General features: G+C 35.9%; 1 protein-coding gene across 1 annotated transcript in view; it reads left to right on the top strand.

Annotated features, from left to right (window-relative positions):
* Window positions 1–25468, top strand: part of LOC309657337 (selection and upkeep of intraepithelial T-cells protein 8-like) — a 59577-nt gene that overhangs the window by 5295 nt on the left and 28814 nt on the right. The window contains 1 exon segment of the mRNA XM_082454637.1: window positions 169–11339. Within this exon segment, the coding sequence (XP_082310763.1) occupies window positions 169–578 (410 nt within the window). The 3' untranslated portion in view covers window positions 579–11339.

The raw sequence follows: 25468 nt of genomic DNA on the forward strand, positions 1-25468 counted from the left end.
TTTAAAAGTATTTCCGGTATTATAGTCAGAAAAATCTATATATCTATTGCAAAAATATACTATGCACTGGATAGACAGTGCAGAGTGACCAGAATTAGTCTAATTTGTAATTTGGATGTGAATTTGAGTATTGCCTCATCTTCTATTGAAGACCACAAGATTAATGAGACTCTTTTCTTTTCAGATTTCCAACCCAACCTCAATGCAATAACTATCTTGATCTTTCTGTCTCATTTTCCCCAGCACTAGGCTTGGAAACACAAATCTTTGTTCAGACTCCTGGCACTGAGGGACTCATGGTTGAGTGTAACTCAGGAGGGTGGTGCCCACAGCTTCAGATGGAGTGGAGAGACAACAGAGGAGAGGTAGTTCCATATTCATCAGAATTCTATTCCCAGGATGGAGCCAGAATTTTTCACATGAAGATGACTCTTGTCCTTAGAAACCAGTCACAGGGCAATATGACTTGCTACATTCACAACCCTCTAACAGGTGAAGAGAAAAGAACAAATATCATTCTAGCTGGTGAGTGTTTGTCAGAGTTTGGTTGTCAATATAGCAACGTAAAGAGAAATTAATGGGATAATTAATATTAAAGAGCTTTGTACATTGTCAAGCACACTTTGAATGTAACACTTTATAATTGTTATGAGTTTTGGTACTAAAGATGTCAGGTGCTGAGAAGAACATTTTAGAAGAAAATATTTATAAGAATAATGACAACCCATAATTAAAATACACATTACAGCCTTAAATGTATTTAAAGTTCATTATCTCATTAGACCTCACAATATTCGTTTTCAAGATGAACAAGTTTCTAGCTCCATGACTTAAAGATGTCACTTATCTTCCTGAGCTACAGTTTTCTCATCTTAGAAATGAGTATAAACATATTTCATGGGTTTTTATGTATCTCAAATGAATTGGTGTAGCAAAAAGCTTTGCTTACTGTTATATAATATTCAGTACTAATATTGTCATTTAAAGCACTGAAAATTCACTAAGGAGGAATTATTATGGTCATTTATAGGTGGACAGATGTCGAGAGAAGCCAGTTGAGCCAACAGTAAGTAAAATGTGGAACTAAAGCACAGGTTTTCTGATTTTTGGGAGGCATGACAGGTGGACGTCAAAGGCCAACCAGGAAAAATCCACATCTTATGTGCAACAAAGGTCCCCTTAGCTAACACCTATGTAGAGAAATCAGGGTGGATTACAGGAGCAGAGTGGTGGGTGGGCCGGATTATCTTCAGATGTCACTTCAGGAAGGCTATTTCTAGCCTGATTGAGGGCACAGCTTTTTCTCTTAAAAATCCTCTCTAATGTTCTTGGAGGATTCAAAAAATGGACTGAAAAAAATTAATGTTGCCCTGACCAGATAGGAGTCTATAAGAATGATCTGGAAAATAGGAATAGCAGAAAAGGGGTAAGATTTGGTAATAGTCTATGAATATTTTAAAGGTAGTGTTGATGGAATTACTGATGGATTGAATGTGTGATGAAAGAGGAAAAGAGGAATAAAGAATGATTCCAAGGTTAGGGGCCAGAGTCATAAAGATGAGTTTTCCTCTACTGAGATGGGGAAGTTTGTGAAATGAGACTATCTTAGAAATAAGACCTTGCTTATAAGACTTGCAAGGGAAATGTCGACTAGGAGTTAGATATGAGTTTAAAGTTCTGTGGAAGAGACCAAGGTTGAGACATAATGTGAATGTCTACAACCTAAGCAGAATATTTAAAACAACGAAACTGGACAAGATACAAAGTGAATAAGGATAGAGAAAATAAAAAAACAGTTTCCTAGAACTGAATTTTGGAGAATTCACCTTTTAGATGTCCTTTAGATGATTAAGAAAAACCTGCAAATTATCTGAGAAGGAATAGGGAGAGAGGTAAGAGGAAAACAAATAAAAACAGCAGGCAAAAACCAATAGTTAGAAGCATTCATTTTGATCTTACTCTTTTATCAATGACGAAAATAATTTTCATTAGAAACTCTTTTAAATCTTTCTAATGTTTTATATTGTTTCACTAAAGATAGTTGCTTCCTATGCAAATTAATAAGCATTGTATAGATATATCCAATTATTAGTTTCAGGTAGGATTCAAATTGGAATAGACTGTAACATAAGCATAATATTTGAGAAAAAGAGCCGTATCATATGGCTCTTTAAATGAATGTTTAAAGTTGGATTATGTAATAATTAATAATTTTGAAAAAAAGGCTTTCATAAGCTGTATGAGCAATATTGTTACAACTTTCCACATCCCATGTAATAAATAAAGTTCTCAGACTTTTATCCAATTCACAAATATTCATACAGGTTAAAATTTTAACATAAAATAAATACAAAATCTACAAAAACACGGCAAGGCAAACTTTATTTTTCCTGAAAAACTAGCCCCCCAAAATAATACCAAATATTGTGGTAAATATGCAACCAAAAGGCACATATCTATGATTTTTAAAATTGGGAAATAGAAGAGGGATATAATAATAAATTCAATCCCCAAGGAAAATCTGGAAAAAAATAACATGTGCTTAACATCAGCCACAAAATACACAAAATAGAGTCACAAGGCAAATACAGAACCTATTTGAAAAACAATACATACTCTGTCTAAAAGACCTCAAAAAGACATAAATATATGTGGGGGAATACTCTATTTTGAATGGGAATATTTACCTCCATGAAGATAAAATAATCCAAAATCAACGTAATTATTCATTTAAAGACATTTCAGCAATCCATCTTGTGAGAGTACCAGAATAACAACTAACTGCTGAACAATCATCAACAGGAAGACACTGGAACTCAACAGAAAAGATACCCCACATGCAAAGACAAAGAAGAAGCCACAATGAGACAGTAGGAGGGGTGCAATCACAATAAAATCAAATCCCATAACTGCTGGGTGGGTGACTCACAAACTGGAGAGCAATTATACCACAGAAGTCCACCCACCAGAGTGAAGGTTCTGAGCCCCATGTCAGACTTCCCAACCTGGGGGTCTGGCAACAGAAAGAGGAATTCCCAGAGAATCAGACTTTGAAGGCTAGTGCGATTTGATTGCAGGACTTCGACAGGACTGGGAGAAACAAAGACTCCACTCTTGGAGGGCACACACAAAGTAGTGTGTGCATCAGGACCCAGGGGAAGGAGCAGTGACCCGTAGCAGACTGAACCAGACCTACTTGCTAGTGTTGGAGGGTCTCCTGCAGAGGCGGGGGGTGGCTATGGCTCATTGCAGGGACAAGTACACTGGCAGCAGAAGTTCTGGGAAGTACGCCTTGGCGTGAGCACTCCCAGAGTCTGCCATTAGCCCCACCAAAAAGCCTGTAGCCTCCAGTGCTGTGTAGCCACAAGCCAAACAACCAACAGGGAGGGAACTCAGCCCCACCCATCAGCAGACAAGCGGATTAAAGTTTTACTGAGCTCTGCCCACCAGAGCAACACCCAGCTCTACCCACCACCAGTCCCTCCCATCAGGAAACTTGCACAAGCTTCTTAGATAGCCTCATCCACCAGAGGGCAGGCAGCAGAAGCAAGAAGAACTACAATCCTGCAGCCTGTGAAACAAAAAACACATTCACAGAAAGATAGACAAAATGAAAAGTCAGAGGACCATGTACCAGATGAAGGAACAAGAAAAACCCCAAGAAAAACAATTAAATGAAGTGGAGATAGGCAACTTTCCAGAAAAAGAATTCATAATAATGATAGGGAAGATGATCCAGGACCTCGGAAAGAGAATGGAGGCAAAGATTGAGAAGATGCGAAAAACGTTTAACAAAGACCTAGTAGAATTAAAGAACAAACAAACAGAGATGAATAATACAATAACTGAAATGAAAAATACACTAGAAGGAATCAATAACAGAATAACTAAGGCAGAAAAACGGGTAAGTGAACTGGAAGACAGAATGGTGGAATTCACTGCCATGGAACAGAATGAAGAAAAAAGAATGAAAAGAAATGAAGACAGCCTAAGAGACCTCTGGGACAACATTAAATGCGCAAACATTCACATTATAGGGGTCCCAGAAGGAGAAGAGAGAAAGAAAGGACCCGAGAAAATATTTGAAGAGATTATAGTCAAAAACTTCCCTAACATGGGAAAGGAAATAGCCATCCAAGTCCAGGAAGCACAGAGAGTCCCAGGCAGGATAAACCCAAGGAGAAACACACTGAGACACATAGTAATCAAATTGACAAAAATTAAAGACAAAGAAAAATTATTAAAAGCAACAAGGGAAAATGGAAAATAACATACAAGGGAATTTCCATGAGGTTAACAGCTGATTTCTCAGCAGAAATCCTACAAGCCAGAAGGGAGTGGCATGATATATTTAAAGTTATGAAAGGGAAGAACCTACAACCAAGATTACTCTGCCCAGCAAGGATCTCATTCAGATTCGAGAGAGAAATCAAAATGTTTACAGACAAGCAAAAGCTAAGAGAATTCAGCACAACCAAACCAGCTCTACAACAAATGCTAAAGGAACTTCTCTAAGTGGGAAACACAAGAGAAGAAAAGGACCTACAAAAACAAACCCAAAACAATTAAGAAAATGGTAATAGGAACATACATATCAATAATTACCTTAAATGTGAATGGATTAAATGCTCCAGCCAAAAGACACAGGCTTGCTGAATGGATACAAAAACAAGACCCATATATATGCTGTTTACAAGAGACCCACTTCAGACCTAGGGACACATACAGACTGAGAGTGAGGGGATGGAAAAAGATATTCCATGCAAATGGAAATCAAAAGAAAGCTGGATTAGCAATACTCATTTCAGAAAAAATAGACTTTAATATAAAGAATGTTACAAGAGACCACAAAGGACACTACATAATGATCAAGGGATTAATCCAAGAAGAAGATATAACAATTGTAAATATATATGCACGCAACATAGGAGCACCTCAATACATAAGGTAAATGCTAATAGCTATAAAAGAAGAAATTGACAGTAACAAAATAATAGTGGGGAACTTTAACACCTCACTTACAACAACGGAGAGATTATCCAGACAGAAAATTAATAAGGAAGCACAAGCTTTAAATGACACAGTAGACCAGATAGATTTAATTGATATTTATAGGACATTCCATCCGAAAACAGCAGATTACACTTTCTTCTCAAGAGCACATGGAACATTCTCCAATATAGATCATATCTTGGGTCACAAATCAAGCCTCAGTAAGTTTAAGAAAATTGAAATCATATCAAGCATCTTTACCAACCCCAATGCTATGAGATTAGATATCAATTACAGGGGGAAAAAAACGTAAAAAAGACAAATACATGGAGGCTAAACTATATGTTACTAAATAACCAACAGATCACTGAAGAAATCAAAGAGGAAATCAAAAAATACCTAGAGACAAATGACAACGAAAACATTACGATCCAAAACCTATGGGATGCAGCAAAAGCCATTCTAAGAGGGAAGTTTATAGCAATACAATGCAACCTCAAGAAACAGAAAAAAATCACAAATAAACAATCTAACCTTACACCTAAAGGAACTAGAGAAAGAAGAACAAACAAAAACCAAAGTCAGCAAATAGAAAGAAATCATAAAGATCACAGCAGAAATAAATGAAATAGAAACAAAGAAAACAATAGCAAAGATCAATAAAACTAAAAGCTTGTTCTGTGAGAAGATAAACAAAATTGATAAACCATTAGCCAGACTCATCAAGAAAAAAAGGGAGAGGATTCAAATCAATAAAATTAGAAATGAAAAAGAATAAGTTACAACAGACACAGCAGAAATACAAAGCACCCTGAGAGACTACTACAAGCAACTCTAAGCCAATAAAACAGACAACCTGGAATAAATGGACCAATTCTTAGAAAGGTATAACCTTCCAAGACTGAACCAGGAAGAAACAGAAAATATGAACAGACCAATCACAAGTATTGAAATTGAAACTGTGATTAAAAATCTTCCAACAAACAAAAGTCCAGGACCAGATGGCTTCACAGGTGAATTCTATCAAACATTTAGAGAAGAGCTAATACCCATCCTTCTCAAACTCTTTCAAATAATTGCAGAGGAAGGAACACTCCCAAACTCATTCTATGAGACCACCATCACCCTGATACCAAAACCAGACAAAGACACTAAAAACAAATAAAATTACACACCACTATCACTGATGAATATAAATGCAAAAATCATCAACATAATACTAGCAAACAGAATCCAAAGCACATTAAAAAGATCATACAACATGATCAAGTGGGATTTATCCCAAGGATGCAAGGGTTCTTCAATATATGCAAATCAATCAATGTGGTACACCATATTAACAAATTGAAGAAGAAAAACCATATGATCATCTCAATAGATGCAGAAAAAGCTTTTAAGAAAATTCAACACCCATTTATGATAAAAACTATGCAGCAAGTGGGCATACAGGGAACTTACTTCAGCACAATAAAGGCCATGTATGACAAACCCACAGCAAACATCATCCTCAATGGTGAAAACCTGAAAGCATTTCCTCAAAGATCAGCAGCAAGATAAGGATGTCCACTCTCGCCAATATTATTCAACATAGTTTTGGAAATCCTAGCTACAGCAATCAGAGAAGAAAAAGAAATAAAAGAAATACAAATTGGAAAAGAAGTAAAACTGTCACTGTTTGCAGATGACATGATACTATACATAGAGAATCCTAAAGATGCCACCAGAAAACTACTGGAGCTAATCAATGAATTTGGTAAAGTTGCAGGATACAAAATTAATGCACAGAAAACTCTTGCATTCCTATACACTAACAAAGAGAGATCAGAAAGAGAAATTAAGGAAACAATCCCATTCACCATCACAACAAAAAGAATAAAATACCTAGGAATAAACTTACCTAAGGAGGTAAAAGAGCTGTACTCAGAAAACTATAAGACACTGACGAAAGAAATCAAAGATGACACAAACAGATGGAGAGATATACCATGTCTTTGGATTGGAAGAATCAATATTGTGAAAATGATTATACTACCCAAAGCAATCCACAGATTCAATGCAATCCCTATCAAATTACCAATTGCACTTTTTACAGAACTAGAACAAAAATCTTATAATTTGTATGGAGACACAAAAGACCCTGAATAATCAAAACAATCTTGAGGGGAAAAAATGGAGCTGGAGGAATCAGACTCCCTGACTTAAGACTATACTACCATGCTACAGTAATCAAGACAATATGGTACTGGCACAAAAACTGAAATATAGATCAATGGAACAGGATAGAAAGCCCAGAGATAAACCTACACACATATGGTCACCTTATCTTTGATAAAGGAGGCAAGAATATACAATGGAGAAAAGACAGCCTCTTCAATAAGTGGTGCTGGGAAAACTGGACAGCTACATGTAAAAGAATGAAATTAGAACACTCCCTAACACTGTACACAAAACTAAACTCAAAATGGATTACAGACCTAAATGTAAGACCAGACACTATAAAACTCTTAGAAGAAAACATAGGAAGAACACTCTTTGACATAAATCACAGCAAGATCTTTTTTGACCCACCTCCTAGAGAAATGGAAATAAAAACAAAAATAAACAAATGGGACCTAATGAAACTTAAAAGCTTTTGCACAGCAAAGGAAACCATAAACAAGACCAAAAGACAACCTTTAGAATGGGAGAAAATATTTGCAAATGAATCAATGGACAAAGGATTAATCTCCAAAATTTACAAGCAGCTCATGCAGCTCAATATCAAAAAAACAAACAACCCAATCCAAAAATGGGAAGAAGACCTAAATAGACATTTCTCCAAAGAAGATATACAGATTGCCAACAGACACATGAAAGAATGCTCAACATCATTAATCATTAAAGAAATGCAAATCAAAACTACAATGAGATATCATCTCACACTGGTCAGAATGGCCATCATCAAAAAAATCTAGAAACAATAAATGCTGGAGAGGGTGTGGAGAAAAGGGAACCCTCTTGCACTGTTGGTGGGAATGTAAATTGATACAGCCACTATGGAGAACAGTATGGAGGTTCCTTAAAAAACTAAAAATAGAACTACCATACGACCCAGCATTCCCACTACTGGGCATATACCCTGAGAAAACCATAATTCAAAAAGAGTCATGTACCACAATGTTCATTGCAGCTCTATTTACAATAGCCAGGACATGGAAGCAACCTAGGTGTCCATCATCAGATGAATGCATAAAGAAGATGTGGCACATATATACAATGGAACATTACTCAGCCATAAAAAGAAACGAAATTGAGTTATTTGTTGTGAGGTGGATGGACCTAGAGTCTGTCATACAGAGTGAAGTAAGTCAGAAAGAGAAAAACAAATACCATATGTTAACACATATATATGGAATCTAAGAAAAAAAAATAGGTCATGAAGAACCTGGGGCAAGATGGGGATAAAGACACAGACCTACTAGAGAATGGACTTGAGGATACGGGGAGGGGGAAGGGTAAGCTGTGACAAAGTGAGAGAGTGGCATGGACATATATACACTACCAAACGTAAAATAGATAGCTAGAGGGAAGCAGTCGCATAGCACAGGGAGATCAGCTCGATGGTTTGTGACCACCTAGAGGGGTGGGATAGGGAGGGTGGGAGGGAGGGAGTTGCAAGAGGGAGGAGAAATGGGGATAAATGTATATGTATAACTGATTCACTTTGTTATAAAGCAGAAACTAACACACCATTGTAAAGCAATTATACTCCAATAAAGGTGTTAAAAAAAAAAAACAACTCTGATGATAACCCAAATTTCATTCTCTAATAAATCATTAGCTGTTTTTGCTTAGGTGAAGAAAAAAAAAAAAAGACACATGCACCCCAATGTTCATTGCAGCACTATTTACAATAACCAGGTCATGGAAGCAGCCTAAATGCCCATTGACAGAAGAATGGATGAAGAAGATGTGGTATGTATATACAACGGAATATTACTCAGCCATAAAAAGGAACGGAATTGGGTCATTTGTAGGGACACGAATGGACCTAGAGACTGTCATAGAGAGTGAAGTAAGTCAGAAAGAGAAAAACAAATATTGTACATTAGCTCATATATGTGGAATATTGAAAAATGGCACAGATGAACTGGTTTGCAAGGCAAAAATAGAGACACATGTAGAGAACAAACATATGGACACCAAGGGGGGATAGTGGGGAGTGGTGGTGGTGGGATGAATTGGGCGATTGGGATTGACATATATACACTAATATGTATAAAATTGATAACTAAGAAGAAGCTGCTGTATAAAAAAAATAAAATTCAAAGTAAATAAAGACATTATAGAAAGAAATCCTTTGGAAGCATTTTTTTAAAATGATGGTTAAAGTAATTTTGAAGCTAGTATGGAACAATGAATATCTGTAAATGGCAAAAAAAAAAGCTTTGTAAAGGAAAATGAGGAAGAATTTCCTTTATCAGGTTAAAAACTGACTATAATAAAGTAATTGTGAACAAATGCTAAAAATACTTTGTGTTAATTTCCAACCATAGAATATTATGTACAGTCACAGGAGTAGGCCATTGTGTCAATGATAAAAATTAGGAAGGGTAGAAAGAGATCCAAATCATGAAGAAACAGTGTATAACAAATTATGAAGTATAAAGTTTAGTGCATTGAAAAGAAAGATGAAAAAGTTCCTATAAGATGTTGGAATAATTGTCTATGCATCTGGAAGAAAAATACTCATACATATAACTATATACAGATAAATTTCATATAGGTTAGAAGTTAAGTGCTAAAACTGAAACAATACACATTTTTTTTTAAGGAATACACTGTATAACCCTAGTATTAAAGAGACCTTATCAAGAAATGCAAATCATAAAAGTTAAGAAAGGTCTATTTGTCTCCATTATCTTTACACCTTAAGAATAGACTAGAGACAGTTTTGAGGCTGTCTTACAGCCTTTGAGCTTCTCAGTCACCAGCATGGTGTACAGGGTTCTGCTTGATTGTTTCCTTTATAATTAGGAAGCATTTGCACTGGAATTGTTAATAAGAGATGAGAGAGAGAGACTTCCTTCAATCAACTATAGCCTCAAGTTAAATTCTATCCCCCAAACAAGCTCAATTCCAGGCTCTGTACTTACCACTAAAACATCTCCACTGATCTTTAGCCCACACCCAAATACAAAAAAAGTAAAGAAAACGCAGGACCTGAAGGAGAGTCCTGCTTAATTAGCAGCAAAATTTCTAATCCAGTGGTGCTCCATGTTGTAGGTTTATTGATCTTCAAATTCTTTCAGATGCCCTGTTTAATCCAGACCACATTTGGATGACATTTTTCGTTTCGCTTCTTTGCGTGATACTGTTTTGGACTATTGGGCTCCTTTGCTGTCAGTGTTTCACAAAACGTAACTGCTGCAACAAGGGTGGAATCATTAGGGGAATCTCTCTTAATGTGATGCCTAAGTCACATGGGGCATTTAGGCAAAGCTGTACAACCTTTGTCAATGAATGCCAAGCTTTACATAGGAAGATTTAGGGCTTCTCACTTTAGAAGTGTTGAACTTCACACCTCTCAATTATGAGCTTCCCAGAGCAGTGCTGTTTTAGGAATAAGGTCAGTATAGATGTCTCCTGAGTTGTTCAGACCCACAGTTACTTCTATGCCCTCAAAGGAGTGCTTTCTCTCTTAAGTAAAAGTCTAGCCAATCAACATGAAGTGAATCCAGCAACTGCCTTACTCAAAATCACTTAGTGATGGATGCATCCTGGGAGTCTTGCTCTAAGATATACTTAATTTGATCACAGTCTTCTTGCTTACATAGATTCCCATTAGCTTTCAAGATACCACCTCCCTTCAAGGGCTTGAACAACATCAACATGAAAAAGAGATAGGTTTATAAACCAACAAGTCCTTTACAACCAGACTCTTCCGTCTGGTTTCATGGTTATCACACTTCTGAATGACTGTATCACTGAGTGATAGTGACCCATCAGGTAAAAGGACATCAGACTTTTTTTTTAACATCTTTATTGGAGTATAATTGCTTTACAATGGTGTGTTAGTTTCTGCTGTATACCAAAGTGAATCAGCTATACATATATATTTATCCCCATTTCTCCTCCCTCTTGCATCTCCCTCCCACCCTCCCTATCCCACCCCTCTAGGTGGACACAAAGCACCGAGCTGATCTCCCTGTGCCATGTGGCTGTTTCCCACTAGCTATCTATTTTACATTTGGTAGTGTATATATGTCCATGCCACTCTCTCACTTCGTCCCAGCTTACCCTTCCCCCTCCCCGTGTCCTCAAGTCCATTCTCTACATCTGCGTCTTTATTCCTTTCCTGGCCCTAGGTTCTTCAGAACCTTTTTTTTTTTTTTTTTTTTAGATTCCATAGACATTTTTAAGAACAACCTTTTTCCCAACTTATCTTCAAGCAAAATAGATTATATATAGTTGATAAACTGCTAGATGGCGGACGTGAATCTAGAGCCTGAACAGACAATTTAAAGGAGGTGAGTCAAAGGAGAAGATATAATCTATTGTGCCCACTTCCCTACTTAGTCCATAAAACACTGTACCACATTTATTGAGTGCCTACTTTATGCTAGGCATTGTAATAATCATTTTACAGAATTTACCTAATTTAATCCTAAAAGGCAGTGCTATTATTGTCACCATTTTATAGATGAAAATGTCATGGGTCACATAGCTCATAAGTGGTAGAGCCGATATTGGAAAGCAGATGTCTGGCTCCAATTCTCATGCTCTAATCATTATGCTTATTTGCAGTAATTGGTTTCAGGTTTCTGCTTTCACACCTTAATGATTGAGGAGGTTATTAACTCATGAGACAAGCCTATTCCATAGTTATCATGGGAATTTTCTTCATTTTGGAAATAAAATCTATTGATACATGATTTCTACCAATTACATCAATGAGTAGCTCTTCTCTGTCTTCCCCAAGAAAGTCTTCTAAAGACTTGAGATCATAATTTTACTCCAGTTGAGTTTCTTTGAAAAGTATCTCATTATTTCTGGTCATTTTCTTCAGGAAGTTGATATAAATTAAAGAATAAACGGATAAATATTTTAGTAATATATGGTAAAACATTTTAATGATCTCTGTTAAACTTGTAGAAATAAGCCCCTTGACAGGGAAATTGAAGCTGAGGGGTTTAAAGTGAGGTTTTTTTTCTTTCAGTCAACTCAGTGTCACCACTGCTACATCTGTCTAATCCCACAACCTTCAGAACCCCCCAAAAATCTAATGAAGATCCCTAGGGCAGCTGTCCAGTTTCCCCCCGGCCAGATTAATTTGGTGCTAGATTAGGTGATCAGAATTAGGAAAAGAAACTCCTCTTAGTCCTGCTAGGTCCTTAAGTCCAATCTTATTAGGGTCTGCCACTACCCACAAAGTAAACTCACATCCTAGCCCTACCTAGGTTGAGTGGGCATGGGGTGATGGCTATACTTTTTCTGATAATGGTTCTTAGGTCAGTGATACCCCACATTCCTGCATAACTCATTTATTAACCCTAACTCTCCCTGTTCTAGTGTTCCTATATGATTGCATTTGTTTTTTGAGCTCAAGCATCGTTCAATTACTGTGTTTCGTAGTCTTTTCTGGAATTCTCATTATATGTCTGAAGTTCCGGAGCATAGGTAAATGGGGTTAGTAGCGGTGACTACTACTAAGAGCTTAGCAGCTCCCCTTTCCCTGGAAATCTGTTTCCTAGGTGTTGTTTAGCCAGAGCTGTATAACTTTTTTCTCATAACCAGGAAGATCAGTGGTTTAGGTGACATCTCAGAGGACCAAATTCTAACACTAAGATTGTTGTGGGTGTCAAGGACTGAAGCTGCTTTGACTGCTACCAGCGTTTTCAATTGCACTTTAAGGACATAGCTCCTTCTGCTCTAAGGAGAAAGAAACATTCTGGCTTCAGAAAATATGATTGGGTCCAGTCACTAATTTACTTTACTGTGGCCACTACTGGTGTGCATTCATGACTCTAGGTCAACGTTTCTTATCAATTTGGGGCTTAGAGTCTACACTGAAAATATAATGTTGAGCATAAATCCAGTTGCAGTACTCACATATACCTCTTAAATTTGCATGCAAGTTCAGGAAGCTTGTGAAACATTGAAATCCTTCCTTGGACCGATTATGAAATATGGTCATCATTTAGAGATGAAATTGATAAACTAATATAGTAATATTCAAAAGCATGATTTCGGCACAGCAGTTTATTATTTAGAGGTTTCTAAGGGATATGTATATATAGGATAATTGCCATCTAAATGAGGCAAGGAAGTGCTTTATTTTACCTGAGGCATTGCTGTCAAATCACAGAATAGAATTTTAGCGAATTAGGGTGGTCACTAGCAGAGCTTTCTCTGTTCCCTCTCTTCCCTTCCTCATTCTAGATAGCCTTGAACCACAACATGCACAGGCCTATATTTCATTTGAATAAATACTTAGGAATTTATTCCTAATTAGGTGTATGTTTAATTTTATAAGAAACTGCTAAACTGTATGTACTAATTTACACATCACCTGCAATGGATAAGAGAACACTTATTCCTCATGCTTTCTAATTCGGGGTTCCATCAGTCTAATTTTAGCTTAGTGTGTTTAGTGGTATCTTATCTGGGTTTTAATTTGCTCTTCCTGAACATTTCATATAAGTGGAATCAAACAATATTTACTCTTTTTTGACTGACTTCTTTCACTTAGCATAAAGTTTTAAAGGTCCATTCATGTTGTAATATGCATCAGTTCTTCATTCCTTTCTATTGCTGAATAATATTCCATCATATGAATATAGAACATTTTGTTCATTCATTCATCAGTTAATGTTCCTTGGTTTGTTTCCAATTTTAGCCACTATTAATAATTCCACTATGAGTATTTGAGTATAATATTTTGAGTGGATATATGTTTTCATTTCTCTTAGCTATATACCTAGGAATGCAATTGCTGGATCACATTAATTCTATGTTTCACATTTTTTTTAGAACTGCCAAAATATTTTCCAGATTTTTATTTTAAATTTTAAATTTTAAATTCTCACTACCAATGTATGAGGGTTCCAATTTCTACATAGTCCCACCGACACTTATTACTGTCTGTCTTTTTCATTATAGCCATCCTGGTGTGTACATTCATTTGGTGAGCTCAAGCATTGCTCAGTAGGGTTTTTGATTTTCATTTCTCTAATAAGCAAAGATGTTGAACAGAATTTCTTGCACCTATTAGCTATTTGCATACTTTCTTTGGATAAATGTCTATCTAAAGCCTTTGCCAATATTTAAATTGGGTTATTTATCTTTTAACCGTTGAATTGTAAGTGTTCTTTATATATTCTTGATACACATCTTTTATCAGATATGTGATTTGCCTATGCTTGACTGTCAGCTGGAGGAATACAGCCTGCCTGGATTTCTTCACATGCTTTCCATGTGGCTTTTCCAGCAGTGGTGGGTCAAGTCCATTTCATCAATAGAATCTCTCTGACTTTTCCTTCTGCCACATCTCTCTGACTTCAGCCATGGAAAGTCTCTGATTTAAGGACTCATATGACTAGATTGATTCACCTAAATAATCCTGGATAATCTCCCTATTTTAAGGTCCATAACCTTAATTATCTCTGCAAAGTTTCTTTTTCCATGTAATGTAACATATACACAGGTTCCAGGCATTGGGACACATATATCTTTAGGGGCCCATTTTGTCTACAACAGTCTGGCCACCAAAGATTCACATTCCTCCCAAACACAAAAGCCATTCTACTCATCCCAAGGTCCCCAAAGATTTCATCTCATTATAGACTCAACTCAAAGTTGATAATAAGGAGGATTATAACAAAAGGATATTAAAGAATCTATTTTATATAGTTGTAAGAATTAATTGAATTAGTCCATTTTAAGTGGTAGAATGACTTCTAAAGAATAAATTCTGAGTACTAGTAATATTAAATGTTATTTCTCTAATATTCTCTCCCCCTAATTCACGACTCAACTAATTTCCTAATTTTTGCAGTTTCCTCAGTCTCTATTTCAGATCCTTTATTTCCCTTGTACAATGACTGGATGTGGGATATGGCAGAGATGATAGCTTGTCCGAAGGCATTTTTCACTCTACTAATCATTATTTTAGGCATGACACTAAGAGACAAGTGGGCAGGGAGGGTCATGACTCTGAGGCTGTCATTTTTCCAGCACATATTTATTTTCCATTCCCTGCAAAGCCCCACTTGCTGCCTGGTTATTAGCCCAAGGTTCATCCTGTTTCCAGAGAAAAGACAAAGTCCCAAACTATGTTTTGTCAAGTTATACGTTAATATACTAAGGTTACTTAATAACTAAGGTTAAGTTGTAGCAATTCAAGTCTGCAATCAAAGAGTGACTCAAACTTCTTCTGCCCTTTCTTTCGTCTAGTAACACAGAGAATCGTAGCTGTGATTCTCAGACTTATCACCCTCCTCCTGCAATATGTAGGGCAAATTTTCTGTTGACGTCTCTACCTCCAGCACCCAAAAAGAAGAACACAATGCACGTCTCTCCAAGCACATTTTGTGACATTGTTTTCCATATAGATCAATTTAACCTGTTCATATATTATTCCATTCCCTGAAAATTACTACGACTTGATCCTACTTGGACGTTATTTAACTCTGTTCACCCTGCTTCCTTGAACAAATTTCACCATTTCTCCACTTTTGTTCAGCCAAAGAATCCCAAGTAATAAGTATTAAGCCAGAGATGCTTCTGATTTTGTTGCCAAAACTTTGTTTCTGATATAAATGAGGGCCCAAAAATCCTTAGATATATGATCTTCCCCTCAAAATTTCCTGTAATCAGATTGCAATTCACAAAGCTATGAGTAATTCTCATTGTTGTCCTGGTATAATTTCTTTCAATGAGCATAATATTAAATGGATATTGACAATCTTACATGCATCACTAGATGTTAGAAGAAACAATAACATTGTATATGGAATTCTGAGGGCAAAGTGCGTTTTGAGCCTACAATTTTGCCCATTCCAAATAATTTCTCATAAGGAAGAACAAAAAATAGTCAAGGACTTACAGAATGCACCAGTTCTGTAGACTTTATGAAAGTTATTTTAGAAAAAAATTTCCCCAAATGGAATTGAGAATATCTTTAAAAATTAGATGAGTACCTAATACATAAGAAATATGAAAAACAATTTAATCAATGAAATATTAATTTAAAATAAATAAATAATTATATTATTGTTGCAAAATAATGGTTATTTAAATAAGGTAATTTGAAAATATATTAATAACCTAGTCACTGAACATCAATGGCTGCTAATATCACAGAAAGAGAGACAACCAGAGATTATATTATTCTGCATGTTAAGAACAAAATACAACCTATAATCTATTCTTGGCAAAAAAAAAAAAAAGAAGAAGAAGAAGAAAATAAACCTGAATCTGATTAAACCTCTATTCTAACCTCCACCTTACAGGAACACAAAAGAATAAAAGAACAAGATAAATACACTATACAAAATGACAGAGATGAAAGTGGCCAAATGTAGAAATGAAAAACATTACAGAACAAATGATACAAATTCTTCAATAAATGTTGCAAGAATATACAGATTCAATGCAATCCCTGCCAACGTCTCAATGGAAGTCTTTACAGAAATAAAAACATTAGACCAAATATTAGTTATGGAACCACAAAGGGCCCCAAATAGCCAAATCAATCTTGAGGAAGAAAAACAAAACTGGAGACAGCACAATTCCTAAATTCAAAACATATTTCAAAGCTACAGTAACAAAACTATATGGTACTGATGCAAAGGCAAGTATGTAGACCAATATAACAAAATATAGAGCCCAGAAATAAACCCATGCATATATGGTCAAGTAATCTTTGACAAAGGTGCCAAGAACACACAACAGAGAAAGGATAGTCTATTTACAAATGGTTTTGGAAAAACTGATATACAAATGCAAAAGAATAAAATTGGTCCCTTATCTGAAATCCTATGCAAAAATCAATTCAAAATGGATTGAAGGCATACCCTTAAGACCTGAAATTGTGAAACTCCTAGACGAAAACATAGTGGGAAGTCTTCATGACTTTGGTCCTGTCAGTTATTTCTTGGATATGATACCAAAAACACAGGAAACAAAAGCAAAAATAGATGTGGAGCTACACAAACCAAAAGACTTCTAAACAGCAAAGGAAACAATCAACAGAGTGAAAAGGCAACCTACTGAATGGGAGAAAAGAAATTTGCAAACCACATATCTGATATGGGGTTCATATTCAAAATATATAAGAAACACATAAAGCTCAATAACTAAAAAGAAAGGAAAAAGGAGAAGCCTGGTTAAAAAATTGGGCAAAGGACCTGAATAGACATTTTTCAAAAAAAGACCTTAAGTTGGCCAACATGTATATGAAAAGGTGTTCAGCATCAGTAATCACCAATGAAATGCAAATCAAAACCACAGTGAGATATCACTTCAAACCTATTAGGATGACCACTATATAAAACAAAAACCGAAAGCAAACAAGTGTTAGCTAGAATGTGGAGAAATTGGAACCGTTATGCACTGTTAGAATGTAAAATGGTGCAGCCACTGTGGAAACAGTATCAAGTTCCAAAGAATTGAAATCAGTATCTCAAAGAGATATTTGCACACCCTTATTCATTGCAGCATTAGTCACAACAGCCAAGAGGTGGAAGCAACCTAAATGTCTATTGGTGAAAAAAAAAAAAAAAGTCTATTGGTGGATGAATGAATAATGAAAGTATGGTATATACATACAATGGAATATTATTCAGGCTTAAAAAATGAAATCCTGTCTTATTTGACGATATGGATAAATCCTGAGGATATTATGCTAAGTGAAGTAAGCCAGTCACAGAACGACAAATAGTGCATGATTCCACTTATGTAAGACTTATCTAAGTAGTACTCATGTGAAGTATTCAAACTCACAGAAGCAGAAAGTGGAATGCTGTTTGCTAGGAGCCAGGAGAAGGTAGATGGGAAGTTACTGTTCAATGGGTATGAAGTTTCAGTTGTACAAGATGGAAAAGTTCTAGAGATCTGCTCTACATTATTGTGCTTATTGTTAACAATACTGTACCAGACACGTAAAAATTTAAGATGGTAGAATTCATGGGTTTTGGGGATATTTTTACCACAATTATAAGTAAAGATAAGGAAAGCAACACATGAGAGACCCCATACAAAAAGTGCCAGCTGAGTCCAGCCAACACACCGAATCACGAAAAACAATAATAAATTATTCTTTTAAGTCACTAAGTTTTGGGGAAGTTTGTTAATGTATCAATGGAAAACTGAAACTACAAATAGTGAGAGAGACATGTGAGACACACTCAAAAGGCGTAACATTGATGTAATTGAAATCCCACTAGGAGAAGAGAAATATAATGAGGAATAAGGAATATACATAAAGCTAATGATCTATAATTTTCCAAAATTACTGGGAGATATAAACTAATAATTTTTCAGAATCAGTTAATCTCAAGCAAACAGTGCTTATTTCAAAGCAATACTTTTTTATTATTAAGAGAAAACAGCATTTAGACAAATGGCAGTCAAGCTTCCCAAAAACAATGATAAAAGGAAAATCTTAAAATTATCCAAATTAAAAGATGCACTACTTTTAAAGGAGCACTAAAAAGAATAAAAGCTAAATTTTTACATAAAGGGAGTTAGCTGGCAGTGGAATGATATATTTATGGTATTGAAAAGAAAACTGCCAAACTTCTATTCTAAACCTATTCTAATCCAGCAAAATATATTTCAATAATGAATATTAAATAATGATGTTTTATACAAAACAGAGAGGAGCCTCTGTCAATAGCAGGAATGTGTTGAAAATCTACATAAAGGACATTCTCCAACTAGAACAAAAAGTATCCCACATGGAGACATGAATGTGTAGGAAGGAATAAAGACCACCAGAAAAGACAAATAGATGAGCAAATATATATTAATATTGAATCAAAAGATGAAAATGTAATGATTTTGAATTTAAAATTATATGTGGAATTAAAATTCTTGTCAACAATGATACAAAAAGCAGTAGGGCTAAGATAATTGAAAGACAAACCATAAAACTGAGAGAAAATCTTTGCAAAACACAAATCTGTTAAAGGACTGGTATCCAAAATATAGAAAGAACTCTTTTTTATTACCTTTTTAAAAAAATTGAAGTATAGTTGATTTACAATATATGTTAATTTCCACTGTACAGCAAAATGATTCAGCTATACAATATATATATTCTTTTTTAAAATATTCTTTTCCACTATGGTTTATCATAAGATATTAAGTATAGTTCTCTGTGCTACACAGTAGGACCTTGTTGTTTATCCATTCTATATAAAATAGTTTATATCTGCTAACCCCAACCTCCCCCTCCATCCCTCCCCTAAAAATTATACAAAGAACTCTTAAAATTCAACAATAAGAAAACAAACAACACAACTTTAATATTAGGCAAAAGATGTGAACAGACACCTCTCCAAAAAAAGCTATACAGATGACAAATAAGCATATGAAAAGATACTGAGCATCATAAATTATGAGGGAATTGTAAATTAAAACGACAACGAGGTAACACTATACACTATTAAGAGGGTCTAATATCCAAAACACTAACAACACCAGTTGTGCTGAGCATGGGGAACAAAAGGAATTCTCATGTACTGCCGGTGGAATTGCAAAAAGGTACAGCCACTTTGGACAGTTTGGTGGTTTCTTACAAAAATAAACATACTCTTACCATATGATACAGCAGTCACACTCCTTGGCATTTGCCCAAATGAGTTGAAAACCTATGTCCACACAAAAACCTGACATGAATTTTTATAGAAGCTTCATTCAAAATTGCTAAAACTTGAAAGCAACTAAGCAACTAAGACGTAGGTAAATGGATAGGGACTTCCCTGTGGTTAAAATGTCACACTTCCAATGCAGGGGGCATGGGTTCAAACCCTGGTCGGGGGACTAAGATCCCACATGCCGCGTGGTGCGGCAAAAAAAAAATAGGTGAATGGATAAACAAACTGTGGACATCCATACAATGGAATAGTACTCAGTGATAAAAAGGAATGAGCTACCAAGTCACTAAAAGACATGGAGGAATATTAAATGCATATTGCTAAGTGAAAGAAGCCAAACAAAAAGACTATATACTCCATGTTTCCAACTATATGATATTCTGGAAACAGCACATCTATGGAGACAGTAGGAATATCGGTTGCTGTGAGGGGATCAGGGGGAGAGGATGAAGGATAAATGGACGGAGGAAAGGGAATTTTTAGTGCAGTAAAACTATCCTGTATGATATTGTAATGTAGGATACATGTCATTACACATTTGTCAGGAATGTGTAACACAAAGAGGGAACTCTAATGTAAACTATGGGTTTTAGTTAATAATAAAATATCAATTTTAGTTTATCAATTGTAATAAATGTACCACACTAATGCAAGATATTAATAATTGGGGAAATTAGGGTAGTGATTAAGAGGACATATGGTTATCTGCACTTTCCTAAGTAGGTTTCTATTTAACGGTGAGATAAAGGTAAGAGAGGAAAGCATCAGTGAAATTAAAGATAGATAAACAGAAACTACCCAATCAGAAAAACACAGAGAAAAATGATTGAATAAAAATGAACATAGTATCAGGAATCTGTATGACAATATGGTCTAACAGGCATGCAATTGGAATACTAGAAGTAGAAGAGAGAAAATAGGGCAGATTTTTTAAAATTCTAAAATAAACTAAAAGTAAGAGAAATATTTACATTTACAGGTTTCAGAATCTCATAAAGCCCAAGCAGTATAAATTTGAAGGACTGTGTCTTTATTCCCGTCTTGCCCCTAGGTTCTTCATGACCTTTTTTTTTCTTAGATTCCATATATATGTGTTAGCATACGGTATTTGTTTTTCTCTTTCTGACTTACTTCACTCTGTATGACAGACTCTATGTCCATCCACCTCACTACAAATAACTCAATTTCGTTTCTTTTTATGGCTGAGTAATATTCCATTGTATATATGTGCCACATCTTCTTTATCCATTCATCTGTTGATGGACACTTAGGTTGCTTCCATGTCCTGGCTATTGTAAATAGAGTACATTCCTTTTTAATGCTGAGTAGTATTGCATTGTATGGATGTACCACAATTTGTTTATCCATTCTCCCATTGAAGCCCATTTAGATTGAAAGGATATTCCATTTCCATAATCTCGATTGATTGAGTCCAGCTTTACTGAGGTATACTTAACAAGTTGTGTATATTTAATGTGTACAACATGATGTTTTGATATATGTCTACTTGTGAAATGATTACCACAATTAAGCTAATTAACATATCCATTACCTCATATAGTTACAATTGTGTGTGTGTGTGTGTGTGTGTGTGTTGAGAGCACTTAAGATCAACTCTCTTAGCAAAGGTCAAATGTACAATACAGTATCATTAACTATACTCAGCATGCTGTACATTAGAGTTCCAGAACTTATTTATCCTGCATTTCTGAACCTTTGTACCCTTTAACCAACATGGCTCCACTTCCCCCACACTGGTGGCCCCTGGCAATGACCATTCTACCCTCTACTTTTATGAGTTTGATTTTTTTAGTTTCCACATAGAAGTGAGATAATACTGTTTTTGTCTTTCTGTATCTGATTTATTTCACTTAGTATAGTGCCCTCAGGTTCATCCATGTTGTTGTAAATTATAGGATTTTGCTAGTAGGATTGTTTGTGTAAATTGCTACAATTTGAAAAAACTATTTGGTAATATCTATTCAAATTGAACGTATGTATACCATATGAGTCAGTAATCCATTTCTAGGTATTTGACAGATATTAGTGATCTCGTCCTCCAAAAGGCATGTACAAGAATATATATATATATATATATATATATATATATATATATATATATATATCAGATACATATATATTGTAGATGATATATGATGATGTGCACATATATCTATATATGTATGTTATATGTGATATATACATATGTATATAGATGTTTATATATATGTATATATATATTAGATTATATCATCTTAGCTTTTCTTTGTCATTCTTGATCTTCATGTATTTGTATTTGGGAGTGGGGAACTGGTTTGTTAGAGGTTTTTTCTCAATGTTCTTGTCCTACCCCAAGCTGTAGGCTTTCCTTGTGAGTCTGTGTATCAGAGAAGGTCTGTGCTCCGATCTCTCCCTTAGTAGGAATCTACTAATACTTCTCACTCAGTACTTGCTACCCCTGTGTAGGGCATTGGGAGTGTGTTCTCTGTTATCCTAGTTTAGCTCAAACTTAGGCAGGTCCTGTGTGCCTGGGTCTCAGGTGAGGGGCTTTCTCAGTCATCCTGGTTTCCTCCATTGGGAGCTATCTCCACAGTCTAATAACAGTAAAGTTTCTTGCTCCTCCTTCAGGGGCAGAGAAACTTTTATGTTGCCTTTTGATCTAACAACAGGTCTGCACCTGTGCCCTGAGGATGATAGAGTTTACTACCCTTCTGCCAGCATCTTAACACTATTGTTTCATATGGAAGGAGGATCTGGGTGGAGCCTCTGCCTTTCCCACAGAGTAGGCGGCTGTCCTCTCCCAGCTTGTATCACACACAGGAAGGCTTTCTCTAGTCTCTTGACCTGCCCCCAGTCATTCTCATGAATACACAGTGGGGTCCACAGTGAAGATCCTGCAGGTGGGTGCAAACTCCTTTTGCGTCTGCATCTCCTAGAGATCTGTACTCTCATGAAAGCCCTCCCTTGGCCTTTATTTATTCATTACCATTTTAGTCAAGTTTTCACACCAGTTTCTACTGTGGTTCCTCTTTTTTCTGTGCTCTGCCTCAGGTGAGTCACTGCTTGTGTCTCTTCCATTCACGGAAATTTCAGGTTCATTCCGAATTTCACTGAGTTTTTCTCTACAAACTCAGCAGGGATCAAGAAAATTTTATGATTCTGTTGATTTTCAGATTTTCCTTGTTGTTGGGGTTCCAACATTATGAATCCCAAGTAGAAGCCAGAAATCCTTCACATTGTATTTGGATGTGAGAAAATTTTAAATTTTGATGAGGTTTTATTCCTCATTTTTTTTCTTTTATGGTGATTACCTATGTGACCAATCAAAGAAAAATTTTAAGATCATATAAACCATCCTCCTTTGTTACAGCAGAGTTAGTTTTTCCATTGACCACATTGAAACTCTGACTTTATAAACAGAGAGTCAAAACAAGTGGTCTCTTTATGTTATACAGTAGATGGAGATAACATATGAAATCACGTCTCAGTTACAAGATGAAGCTTGTTTTTCCCTAACACAGTAGTCCCACACTCAGTACTAGAAAATAAAAATAGTCACTGAACATCAGAGCTAATAGAATTTGGAATTCATTTCTAATACCTCCAACTGAGAAAACTCCATTACCCTGCCTCTCAGAATTCTTTTTGTCACAGCCTTGAAAAATTTTAAGGGCAAGTGAAAAATCTCCATTAACTATAGAGGCATAGTTTTCAACCTGGGTTGCATAATGCAATCCTCTGGGGGAACTTTAAAAACACCAGTGACATCTAAAAAGCCAAACCTGTAGAAACGGAGAGTAGAATGGTGGTTACTGGGGTCTGGGGGTTGGAGGAATTGGGGAGATGTTGTTTAAGGGTACAAACTTGCAACCAGTAGATAAGTAAGTTCTGAAGATCAAATGCTCTGCATAGTGATTATGGTCAACAATACTGTGTTATAAACTTCAAAGTTCCTAAGAGAATATCATAATTGTTCTCACCACAAAAAAAGAAATGATAATTATTTGACATGTTAAAGGTATTAGCTAATGCTCTGGTGGTAATCATATTGCAATATGTATCCAATCAATACATCGTATACCTTAAACTTATATAATATTAAATGTCAATTATATCTCAGTTTTTAGAAAAGTAGTTTACTATAATGAGGGATGCAGAGTTAAAGAAAATGAAAAAGTGATGAAAACTGAATAAAGTCTATAAATTGGTGTTTTTTGGTTAAGAAAAAGGTGGTATATCCATAAATAAAATACTATTCACCCATAAAAAGGAATACCTGCTACAACAGGGATGAACCTTGAAAGTGTTTTGCTGAGTGAAAGACGCCAGTCACAAAAGGCCCCATATCATATGATTCCATTCATATGAACTGCCCAGAATAGGAAAATCCATAGAGACAGAGAGTAGATCAGTGATTGCCAAGGCATTGAGGGAGGGGACAACTGTGAGGCATGGGGTTTCTTTTTGTTGTGATGAAAATATTCTGGAATTAGACAGTGATGATGGTTATACAATACAACATTGTGAATATACTGAAAACCATTGGATTGCATACTTTTACATGGTAAATTTTATGTTATATTATGTTATATGAATTTATTCTCAACTACAAATAAATAAAGAAAATCATAATTAATTAATTAATTAATTAATAAAACCAATGGCGTTCCCCACTCCGAAGTACTTCTAAAATACTCCCCAGATGATTCAAATGTGTAGGCTGGGTGGATGGGTGGAACCTGATATAGAGGCCTATTGAAAGTGTGGGGTTGATATTTTGGTGAGGCAGGGAAAGAGTTACAGGGCAGAAGCATTTCAGAAGTAAAATAATCCTATTAATGCTAAAAAATGTTTTAATCAAGGTTAATTTCACTCCAGGAATTACATCACCTGAACAACAGAGAAACTTTTGGATTCTGCCTCCAGATTTTTTTCAGCATACGTGTTTTAATCACAAAAAATGGGGCCTTGGCGTAGTTTATGCTTCATGATTTCTCTCCAGATTCTCTGCATGTGTCTTGACACCCATTCTGCTTGGCTCTGTGTGGGAAGCTAGCTCAGATATACTCCCAGGCCCTGGCCCAACCAGGGCTTCACCAGAAGGACCAGGAGAAGAGAAGGACACCAGATTCGGGCACAGGATTGAGTGGTCAGATTTAAGAGTTGGAGCCCCATCCTATAGCACAGTCACCAGGAGAGTAGCGCTGAGCAGGTGGTCCTGGAGGAGTGGGTGTGGCTCTCCTTGGGGCTTTTCTCAGGCCTCTCTTTCATATTCAAGTATCTAGTTCTATGAGCTCTCAGACTGATTTCTGAGAGGTCCCAACATGGGTTCTAATCACCTAGGTAGACATTTCTGCTTTGCATATAGAGGATAACTGTAGAGGAAGGAACCAGGAAAAGGAAGTATAATGATCTTCTGCCCAGCCCATGAGCAATAGATGAAATGGCAGAGTTCCACCATGGACCCCAGAGCCTCTTCTAGGAGTGCATTGGGCTATAAAGGCCAGGGATCAGTTCTCTAAGCATCTACTAATATTGTAGAATTATTTGTATCGCCACCTAAGTTACTTCATTAACCTTCCTGTTTCTCTAAAAGAAAGGACAGCAAAATGCTT

The sequence above is a fragment of the Balaenoptera physalus genome, assembly GCF_965194825.1.
Source record: "Balaenoptera physalus genome assembly, chromosome: 1".
In the NCBI taxonomy this organism is placed as follows: domain Eukaryota; kingdom Metazoa; phylum Chordata; class Mammalia; order Artiodactyla; family Balaenopteridae; genus Balaenoptera; species Balaenoptera physalus.